We start from the raw sequence: 12,015 nt of genomic DNA on the forward strand, positions 1-12,015 counted from the left end.
TGGGAGGTTAGCATGCAAAATCAAAGTTCATTGAATTGAGGTTCTATACTGTTGTGGACCGAAATTTAGCTGACAGGCAAGAAATTGAGATTAGGAGTAAATGGTTCAAATTCAGGATGCGGACAGTGACCAGTGGGTTCTCCAGGAATCTTCTCACAACATGTATTGATGATTGGGATGAGGGAACTGCATAATATTTCCAAATTTGCTGACAACCCAAAACCGGGTGAGATTTTGAGCTGTGATGAAGATGTAAAGAGGCTTAGTTTAGTTTATTGTAAAGTACAGTGAAAAGCTTTTGTTGCGTGCTATCCAGTCAGCAGAAAGACAATACATGATTACAATCGAGCCATTTACAGTGTATGGATACATGACAAGGGAATAACGTTTAGTTCGACAAATTGAATCATTCAGTACGTGCAGAATAACTGTAGTCATTCATATTGCTACAAAAAGCAGAAAAGCAGGATATTACTTAATTGGTGCTTGATTGTGAAATGGTCTTGGACGATGGGATTTGAGTGACCTTTTACACTGATCATTGAAAGCAAATAAGCAGTGCAGCAAGCAGTTAAGGTGGCAAATAAACTGATGGCTTTAATTGCAAGAGGTCTTGAGTACAGGAACAAGCATGTTTGCGGCAATTACGCAAGGCCTTGGTGAGAACAAACTTAAAGTACAGTGTACCTTTTTTGGTCTCATCTAAAAAATTGGATACATTTCCAGAGGGAGTGCAACAAAGGATCACCAGACTGATTCCTAAAATGGCTAAACTGTTTTATGTTGGCAGATTAATTCACTTGGGCGTGCATTCACTCGAGTTTAGAAGAATGAGAGGTTATCATTGGAATATACCAAGTTTTGATGATGGTAGGTAGGCTAGATGGAGGGAGGGTACTTTCCCTGGCTGAGGGTCTGGAGCCCTGGGTTACAGTCACAGGAACAGGGTAAGACGGGCAGAATCGTGTATGTGAAATGTCTTCATGCAGAGGGTGGGGAACTTGTAGAATTCTCTACCAGGAAGACCATGGTGGCCATTGCTGTATATAGTTAAGTTGATGGGTAAATTTCAACTTCTAATTCAACGGGCAGGGAGGAGAAATTTAGCAATAAGATAGAAGATCAGCTGTGATTGTATTAAAAGGCAAGAAGACCCGAAGGGCTCCCCTGCTCCTATTTTCTGTTTCTACATTACTTTCTAATGTTTATACAGATGTAGGGAGAGGAAAAAGGATGGGGAGAATGGTGTCAGGTAATGTCAGGCATGCCCCAACCCTCAAATGACTGGTTAAGCAGGAGACTGTTCAGCTTTCCACATTGTTCAGCTTTCCACATTGTTCAGCTTGCCATCTTTTGTTGCAACAATTGTGCAATTAATTTATCTATCTAACACAATTGTGTCTTTCCTTTCCTGCACAGGAACAGCAGTAGACCATTCGGCCCCATCATGGCTCCTCTCCCATTAGAACTGATATGTTACCAACTCCATTTGTCTGTCTTTGGCTCCATACCCATGACAATAAAAATCTTCCCACTTCAATATTTCAACTGACTACCACCCCCAAGTATCTCTTTATGTTGAGAACCAGTATTCCCAACTTCATGTACAAAAGCAAGATTTATGGTTTTATTCCAGAGTAGCCCAGGATGAATTATAAAATTCAGATCTACATCATGGGTAATTTTTTCTTAGCTTCACACTGAAGGTTCCTCCAAACCATACAATACATCTCTTTCTCTCTCGTGCTTTGAAGGTTTTCAGAACGTCATTAAGAACTTATTCCATCTGGAATGCCCTGAAGGGTGGAGAGCCAATGACAGGAGGGCCTGACCTACAGGGTGGTACATGTTTCCGTTTAGTCATTGACTGGTCTACAGGATGTGGCTGCTTGCCACGCAGATTCTCTTTCTGCTAATGAGTAATTTTCAGAGTGTATGCTCATTACAAATAACCATTGCCAGCCACAACGTTCGGTTCATGGTAAGACGGAGCAAAATCCCCCATTCTATCCAATCAATCACAACTTGATGAAAATAAATCAAAATTTGAACTAATGCGTTATGTGGCCGTGTGATGATGCAGCCTGCAGCAGCACAGAGCCACCGAGCATCAGTGCTGCAGTTTAGTTTCTTGTCAGAAGGGATAGGAGCAGAATTATGCAATTCAGTTCATCAAGTCTACTCCACCACTCAATCATGGCTGATCTATCTCTCCCTCCTAACCCCATTCTCTCCTGCCTTTTCCCCAAAACCCCTGACACCCGTAATAATCAAGAATCTATCTATTTCTGCCTTAAAAATATTCATAGACTTGGCCTCCACAGCCTTCTGGCAAAGAATTCCATCGATTCACCACCCCCAGACTGAAGAAATTCCTCTTCATCTCCTTCCTAAAAGGAACGTTCTTTAATTCTGAGGCCATGACCTCTGGTCCTAGACTCTCCCACTAGTGTAAACATCCTCTCCACATCCACTCTATCCAAGCCTTTCATTATTTGGTACATTTCAATGACGTTCCCCCTCATTCTTCTAAACTCCAGTGAGTACAGTGCCATCAAACGCTCACTCATTCCTGGGATCATTTTTGTAAACCTCATCCTTTATAATGGTCTCTGAAATCTTACAACCATTGGTATATTATTGTCACGTGTACCGAGGTACAGTGAAAATCTTTGGTCGTGTGCTATTCAGTCAGCGGAAAGACAATACGTGATTACAATCGAGCCATGTAGTATATAGATACATGTAAAGCGAATAACTTTTAGTGCAAGGTAAAGCCAGCAAAGTCCGATCAAGGATAGTCCGAGGATCACCAATGAGGTAGATAGTAGTTCAGGACTGCTTTTTGGTTGTGGTAAGATGATTCAGTTGCCTGAGGACACCAATTACTTTGCTTGGCCGGGCCGACCCTGCAATGCCACCAGGGGCCTTCATGACAAAGTTGAGAACTCTACCTTTATCATGTATCTGTACACTGTGGATGGCTCCATTCTAATCTTTCCACTGACTGGTTAGCACGCAACAAAAGCTTTTCATTGTACCGTGGTACATGTGACAATAAACTAATGACTAATAACTAATAACAACTTTCAGTCTTGAATCATGAAAAATGGCACCAAAATATGGCAACTTGTAAACTGTCTAATTTTCTATACTGTACTATCCCTCTCAACATAACTATTATTGTGCTTATCTATGCAAAAAAGGAACTTCACTGTTCCTCGGTACATGTGACAATAAAGTACCATTGAACCCATGAGAAAGGAGCAGGATCGGGAGCTCAGACCTTCAACCCCCTCCATCATTTGATTAAGATCACCGCTGCTCTAATTCAACTTCACTTTCCCAGCCACTCCAATAACCAGTCACTTTGATGCTAATCAAGAATCTATGTGTCTTAGAAATAAGCAAAGATTCTTCTTCCTCTGTCCCTGGTGGAAGAGAGTAAAAAAAAATGGGGGAAAAAAAATCCTGATCTCTGTCTTAAATGGGCATCTCCTTTTAAAACAGTGACTCCTAGTTCCAGGTTCTCCCACAAGAGGAGACATCCTCTCTACATCCACCCTGTCAAGACCTCTGAGAATCTTACATATTTCAATTAATTCCTCTCTCACTCTTCGGATGTCCAGTTGCTACAAGCAAGTTGGAGAATAGAGAAGCGAATAGAGATACAAAGGACTGCAGATGCAGTAATCTGTATTTAAAAAAACAAGGCATTGGAAGAAATCAGCGGGTGAGGCAACATCACTGCCTCCACAGATGCTGCCTGACCCATATCAGATGGTAGTTTAACAAACCTTATCGTATTTGATTTGGTTTTATCTTAATTTTACTCAATCTTGTGTGTTATGGATCATCTCATTAGTTTGTGACCATGTCAAAAGTAAACAAGTATAGTGGTAGGAGAGCAAGTGGATGAGGAGGGGAGAGGTGAGGGAATAGTATTTACCCCTTAGATTAAATCCATTCCCATGTTCTTGAATTAGACATTGGTAACTTTTTAGTAGAACATTCAATTCCCATTGGTACCAAGTGGACCTTCTTTTGAAAGGGATACATTCGACCTATTCCAGGTCAGAAATCGTCTGAACCCAGGTCTATTAGGTGGAATTGGGCAGTGTGACTTTCCACCAGTGACTGAGCCACATGGTCAATGAATGAGATGCACCTCTTGTACTCACTCTGTTGAATATGGACGTGTCGACATAAGCACAGCGTGGGTGGAAAGCTCCCGTACCACAAACATACAGATGGGTTTGGTTGTAGAAGTGGAGAATCCTCAGGAAGTTAGCACAGTCCATCTGCAAAGAAATAATTATCGTTCAGTTATTTTATTTTTGTTGGAATACAGAATGGAAACATGTCCTTCAGCTTATTGAGTCCACACTGACTGTTGATCACCCGTTTACACTAGCTCTATGTATCCCACTTTCGCATCTACTCCCCAATTTACCTAAAAATCCACATGTCTTTGTGACGTGATGGGGGGGGGGGGGGTGGAGAGGGTAACTGGAGCACCAGGAGGAGGTCTCAGGGAGAACGTGCAAACTCCACACAGATAGCAACTGAGATCATGATCCAACCCGGAACTGTGGGGGAGAAACTCCACCGGCTGTGCCACTGTGCCATCCCTTTCTCCCATCTTCCATTACTGTTTGTCATTGGCTGTAAACGAAAGGTGCTGCACAGATCCAAGTCATTCCTTTACCATAACAAAGTAGGTTTTGCTCAATTTTGCTGTAACCGCAGAAGATTACTGTTACACCCTTATGGCCTCTCCGTCTCCTACATCAGCCTTCATTAAAAAGACTCAGTGACTCAGTGGTGCTGAAATTCCTGCTACTTCTAACTACTACTTTAAAGACAAGATGTTTCCCCAGGAGGTTCATCAATGTTCTGGTTTTATAAACTCATGGAGACAGTTTAGTTTAGTTTACAGATACAGGGACAATTTACAATTTTTTATTGTAGACAATTAACCTACAAGCCTGTACATCTTCGGAGTGTGGGAGGTAACCGGAGCACCCGGGGAAAACCCACGTGGTCACAGGAACAAACTCTCTACAGACAACACTCGTAGTGAAGATCAAACCGGGTCTCTTGCCCTGTAAGGCAGCAACTCCACTGCTCCGCCACCGTGCCACCCCTAGTTGCAGAATGGAGGCAGGGGAGATAGTCATTGCTTAATCAGTCAAACATTATTCAATGGTGAGAATGAGAATTCACAATTAATTCAGGAGAGAATTGTTTCTCTTCTCAAAATGAAAGTGGTAGTACGTTAGCAGAGCTGTGTTACTCCTTCCCACTCATTTAAGATGAAATCATTATTGGGAATATTCTTTTACATTAGTTTGGAGATATAGGCCCTTCAGTCTGTCGAGTCCATGCTGACCATCAATCGCCCATTCACACTAATTCTACGTTATCCCATTTTCACATCCATTCCCTAACACACAAGAGGCAATTCACAGAGGCCAATTAAATTACAAACCCGTACGTCTTTGGGATGTGGGAGGAAACCGGAGCATCCAGAGGGAACCCACGTGGTAACAAGGAGAACATGCAAACTCCACACAGACAACACCTGAGGATTGAACCCGGGTCTCTGGCACCGTAAGGCAGCAGCTCTACCAGCTGCACAACTGCGCCACCCAAGCACACTTTGAGCACAATCTGTATGAAGGCTGGAACAATTGCAACTTGAAGTATGAAATTCTTGCAGTATAACAATTCCCAAGGCCACAGCCAGTCGGCTGACCAGGAAACTGGAGTCACTGGTGGAGATGGAGCATTCACCTGAAATGGCAGCTGACTGGAAGAGTCCGAATCTACACTGAGAGTTCACCAAATAAAACCCAGGCCTATCATCTGGTGCCATATGAGCCTGGAAAAGAATGATGTGCCATTCCTCAGTCTCTCAACCTCATATTCAACCAAAAAATTCTCCTTCAAGACCTAACTGGAGTACCGACAATTTCTGCTGTCAATAAAGATTGAATATGGGCATTTTTACCGTATATTTATTTTGCTAGGTTTTATCTCATCTATTGTCATTAAATTTACATTTATCTAAGCATACATTAAATTTACATTTACATTTGTGTATCACTCCGATTTTTAAATACTTACATCAGGGTCCTTCCCAGCCATTTTGCACTCGTTTATTCGCTCGGGCGCAGCTGGCCAGTGTAACTTGGGAGGGAAATACAAGATACATTAATAGAAGAAAGGCGGGTTTGGTATTTCATTCATTACGTCAGCATCATACAGCACAGAAACAGGCCCTTTGACCCAATATGCCCAAATGTGTTCATCTAGAAACTTTGTTAATGCTGAAATAATACTCCTCCCACGCTACCAACCCAAGTAGTGCATTCATACTCTAATTGTCTCTTCCTAACCTTCAGTTCATGCCCATGGCATCTGGTTTTAGACATCTGTGGCACGGGGATAAAGTTTTTTTTCTCACTCTTTAGCAATCTAGGTCCTGATAATAATCAGATCCCCCTCTAGCTGGCTCCAATGAGATTTGGACTCCAGAGTCCAGAGAACAAAATCTACATGTTTTTAAACTGTTTTTAAAAAGTGATATTATGCAGCTGTTAGATAGCCAGGAAAATCAGTGCCTTTTGCAGGGGTAAATGGCCCATCATAAACGTTGTACGAGCCATCCACCAGTGTGAGTGGCTCTCAACTATGCTCTAAATGGGCTATCAAGCCACACGTTATCAATTTGCTCTGGAGAATATGTTCATCTGTTGTGTGTTTTCAATCAACGAACTAAAATCAGAACGGTTAACAGCAGTTGAACTGATTTCACCAACTACCCCTTAAACCTCCAACTTCACCTTCCTGACTCTTCCTCCTTGATCTTCTTGATTTTTAATTGCATTCCTTGTGCGTTGATGTTTTTCACTTCCTCTTGTGGTACCTGACCTTGGGCAAACCAATGACACTGGCAACCACTCCCATGAACTACTAACCCCAACTTTAAGACCAACCCCACCACTTGTTCTCTATTTATCATTACTATATGTATACGGTTTACCCTGTGAGATTCATGTGAACAAGGAATTTTATTGCACCCTGTGATGTATGGCAATAAACTAATCTGAATCTGAATCATGGCTATCTATCACCTGTCTGCCTTATTGCATCTACCTACATGTAAACAGCACGTTTAGTCTACCTGCAGGTGTTACTGCTTGCTGCATTTATTTTATGTTATTGCATTAACTGGAAAGACCCCCAGGCATTTAATCAGATCAAACCAACAGAGACAGTGATGGTGCTGGAACATGGAATGCATGGAATGAGTGGGCATGTGATTACGATATCTGTGGTTCAGATTTAGCAGTACAAACATATTCCAGCATTGTACTGATAATGTCAACAACCCCTATCCAGCACCTCTATCTCATTCTTTGCATCTCTGCCTTGTCATGTCAGCCAAACCGTTTGCATTATACATCAGATATTACACTCTGGCCATTCAGGGAGATGTTGGATTGTGAATCAGCTGATTGGATTTTAATTGGAAATGTGAAAGGAGGAGAAACTCAGCAACTCAGGCAGACTCTGTGGAGACACAAAGATAAGTGAAGACAAAGACAATGATTCAAGTCAAGACCCTTCACCAGAACCACAGAGGTGAGAAAACAAATCTGTTTTAAGTTAAAGGGAAGTGGAAATAAATAAAGTGAAAGATGGGGTGAAAACCCCGCAAGTTTTTGGATCCACCTAGTAAATAAGATGAATGGAGCATGAGAGAACTGGAGAAAAAGAAAAGATGCCGGAACCATGAGATGCAGAACCAAACAGATGCTGTAAATCGGAAATAAAAGGAAAAGTTGGAAATAACATCTTACAACAGAACTAGCTGGTTCTGCCATAAACGGGAAAAACTGGTTATCTGAAATTGTTGAATTAATTGTATCCCAAGCCTTGAAGCAGGCCTGAATGGAAGCTGAGGTGCTGTTCCTTGAACTTCTGTCAGGCTTCACGGGAATAGTGTAGGAGGCCATTGACAGAGAAATCAAGAGTGGAAGTGGAATAGAAAATTAAAGTGACAGGCTTCCAGAACTTTGGGTCACCCTGGTGAAATGAACGGAGATGTTCTTCAAAGTGATCACTCAACCTCCATTTGTTTCTCCAATGTAGAGGGGACAACATCATTTATTTCAGCTTTCCAGCATCTATTGTGCTGCATCTCACACTTCCAACATGTTTGTCTGTGTTTTTCTCTCTAAATGACCCTCATTTAACTATTAACCAGGGAGTGCCACATGTGTTGTTTTATCTGGATGACCTTGATCTCCAATCTGTCTTTAATTTTGTTCTTCACATTCTACAACCCCCCCCCCCCCCCTCTCCCCCACCCCCACCTCCCCACAAATTAAAAACATTTGTTTTCTCACTTTTCCAGTTCCACCTTTCTTCGGACTGATATTTATGTTCACTGCCAATGACCAACTTTTTTCGCATTGCTAACTGTGACTTTGATGGAATGGGGAATGGTTGAGGAATAGCTCGATAGCCCATTTCAGACCATAGCTGAGAGCCACTCACATTTGTGGACAGCTCTAGCAATATTTATGATAGGCCATTTTCCCCTGCAATGTGTATTGTACAGTAAGGCAATGAGGTTACATTTGTGGATCACTGGGATTTCTTTTCATATTCATTCCTGGGATATAGGTATGGCATGCTAGCCAGCATTTATTGACCATCTTTAATCTTCCTTAAGAAGGTGGTGGTATTCAATCTTTTTGAACTACCATTGCCTCTGTGGTAAAGATCTTCCAAAGTGTAATTGGAAAAGAAGTCTGTGATTTTGACCACAAAACAAGGATTATGGAAATAGCTCCTACTTAATGCAGTTTATGATTTGGTGGGGAAGACTGCAGTGTTCTCTTGCAACTGCCACCCTAGTTCTTCCAGGTGGTGGAGTGTGCATGTTCAAGAAGTACCAAAGAAGAAACCTCAACAATGCCATGCAATGCAGGTGGTGCACGCTGAAACCACGGCCCGTAAGTGAACTGGCAGCTGATGTGTCAAACAAACAGATATCTTGTTCAAGGTAATGTGGAACTATGAGTGTTGCTGGTGATTTTATCACCAGGTCAGTGAAGAGTATTCCATATATCTGAAATGTGCCTTGCAAATGGCGGAAACGTTTTGTGAAGTAACTTGTCACAGGATACCTAGCCTTGAGCTTGTACATCTAGCCATGGTATTTATGGGTTTGGATCATTCCAATTTCTGAGGAAAGCTGTCCTGCAGAATGGCTATAGTGAAGGATTTGGTGAGAGTTGCTAAAGGTTGTTAGAGAATGTTAACCATTTGTGTGGCTTTTCCAAGCCTGATTGTTGTGCCACGTGTGGTTACAGATTGGATCCTAGTTTGAAGCTTCAAATGGATTTGAGCACCGTGCAATCAGCAGCAAACATCCCAACTTCTAATCTCATGTAGATGGAAGATCATTGATAAGATAGCCGTTTTCAACATCTTGGGTGTGGAATAAATATTACCGAGGAGACCAGGAGAATGCCATTACATATCAATGCACAATGGGATATTTTCTTAATCAGGACAAAAAACATCTTAGTTAAACTTCTCTTCCCCAATGTGTGCTTAAAATTTATGAATTTAGAGCCCTGTTGAGCAGGACCTCAATTTATATTGACCTGATTCAAAGCATGCATGCCGACAAGTGAACCAAGGAAAACAACTAATGGCTGTACAGAATTAAGATATTGGGCAGAACAGTTCACCTTCCCATAACATTTCAAGGATCTCTCCAAGATCAGATTGGAGAATTAAATGTAAGTATTTCCTTGATATGTGGACACAGTGCTTTCCTGAGGCAGATTTTCTGACAACAACTTGTTGGTCGGGTGGGCGGAGATATGGTTGATGGAATTTATTACAGAGAAGTGGGAGGTGTTGCATTTTGGGACGTCAAACAAGGGCATGACCTACACAATAAATGGTAGGCCTCTGGTTAGTGTTGTTGAGCAGAGTGATCTAGGAGTACAGGTGCATGGTTCCTTGAAGGTCGAGTCGCAGGTAGATAAGGTGGTTAAAAAGGCTTTTAGCACTTTGGTCTTCATCAGTCAGAGTATTGAGTATAGAAGTTGGGAGGTCATGTTGCAGTTGTATAAGACGTTGGTGAGACTGTATTTAGAATATTGTGTTCAGTTCTGGGCACCATGTTATAAGAAAGATTTTGTCAAGCTCGAAAGGGTTCAGAAATGATTTACGAGGATGTTGCCAGAACTAGAGGGTGTGAGCTATAGGGAGTAGGCTGGGTCTCTATTCCATGGAGCGCAGGAGGATGAGGGGAGATCTTACCGAGGTGTGCAAAATCATGAGAGGAATAGATCGGGTAGATGCACAGAGTATTTTGCCCAGAGTAGGGGAATCGAGGGCCAGAGGACATAGGTTCAAGGTGAAGGGGAAAATAATTAATAGGAATCCGAGGGTCACTTTTTCACACAAAGGGTGGTGGGTGTATGGAACTAGCTGCCAGAGGAGGTAGGTGAGGCTGGGGCTATCCAATTGTTTAAGAAACAGTTAGACAGGTACATGGATGGGACAGGTTTGGAGGGATATGGACCAAACACAGGCAAGTGGGACGAGTGTAGCTGGGACATTGTAGGCCGGTGTGGGTGAGTTGGGCTGAAGGGTCTGTTTCCACACTGTGTCACTCTATGACTCTAACTTACTAAAATAAATCGCTGACCTCTTCCTCTGATACAAAGCTGTAATATTGGAATCAACTGAATTGAAAATGAGCTGTCCCAGGGGAAGTCAATGGGTCTATAATTGACTGAAATTACATCTAATGGGCTCCAGAATTCAAGTACTGACAGCCTAGGATGTACATTCAGACACAGTCCCAGGAGTCACACTTCAAACAACACTATCTGTCCGTGCATACGTGCCGGCCCAAATGTCGTCTGTTATCTGTATGTTGTACCAGTTCACTATGTTCTTTGGTTATGAGATGAGTTGGGAAGACAAAAGAGCCTCGGAGGAATTGGCTGGGCAATTTCATTCCTTCTCACCATGGAAACAGAACTCTGTTTGACCCAATGATGTTGTTTCCTGCAGCTTCACGTTCTGCTGAACATGTATGTTGTCTGTGTCAGAATCACACATTACTCTAAAGGCTCCAAAACTGTCGAAAAGAGAGCTTACATGGTCAGGTTAATTTCTTCTTTGACGAAAAGATAAACAGTTATCTTAGTGCTAGATTCAAGCAATGCTTTTTTTTTTTTTTTCTTCTTCTTCGAGTCCGTTGCGATCTCAGATGTCGTTCTGCTAGTATCTGGCGCAGGTCACAGCTGGTCGGGTCGGTTCAGCCAGGTCCTGGGGGCTGCACTGGGGGGCGTCGTCACACTCCAGTAGGTGGGACATTGTCTGTACTGCTCCACAGCTGCATGTGTCTTCTGCCTGGCAGTTCCATTCTTTCATAAGTGCTTATTCAGCTGTGGAGAAGCACAGGGCTAGGGCAGTTGCACGGATGGTTGGTGGATCAGCGCCCCACTTTGAGTTTACCAGTTTGCGCAGGATGTTGTTGCGTGTGTTGACCTTGGCTTTGGTGTTCTGAAGGTGGGTTTTGAAAGAGAGTGTCCTGTCGAGTGTGACTCCGAGGTACACGGGGTGGAAGTGGTTGGAGAGTTTGTGGCCATCCCATGAGACGCTCAGTTGTTTTCCTGCATCTCGATTTTTAAGATGGAAGCTGCATAGTTGGGTTTTTGATGGGTTGGGTTTCAGGTGGTTGTACCATTCAGGGAAACACTGAATGGTATAATCTGATATTATTACCACCAGTAGGCCAATATCTGTATACTTACCCAAGCAATGCTACCAACTACTAACTACACGTGCTAATTATTTTTGAGGTAATGCAGCACCAAATGATGATGTTCAGATATGACAAGTGGAGCAATAGAGGAGCAGGTTGGCTTTATAGTTGCACTTCAAATGCCATTGCGTATTGACAGCATA

General features: G+C 42.5%; 1 protein-coding gene across 1 annotated transcript in view; it reads right to left on the reverse strand.

Moving 5' to 3' along the window:
* The window catches only part of LOC116983149 (semaphorin-3A-like), a 131,105-nt gene that overhangs the window by 67,404 nt on the left and 51,686 nt on the right, over nt 1–12,015 (reverse strand). Inside the window, exons 3-4 of the mRNA XM_033036765.1 lie at nt 6,130–6,192; nt 4,182–4,301 (exon numbers count right to left, since the gene is read on the reverse strand). Coding sequence (XP_032892656.1) covers nt 4,182–4,301; nt 6,130–6,192 — 183 coding nt within the window. The remainder of the gene's footprint in view (nt 1–4,181; nt 4,302–6,129; nt 6,193–12,015) is intronic.

The sequence above is a fragment of the Amblyraja radiata genome, chromosome 18 (genome assembly GCF_010909765.2).
Source record: "Amblyraja radiata isolate CabotCenter1 chromosome 18, sAmbRad1.1.pri, whole genome shotgun sequence".
Taxonomy (NCBI): Eukaryota; Metazoa; Chordata; class Chondrichthyes; order Rajiformes; family Rajidae; genus Amblyraja; species Amblyraja radiata.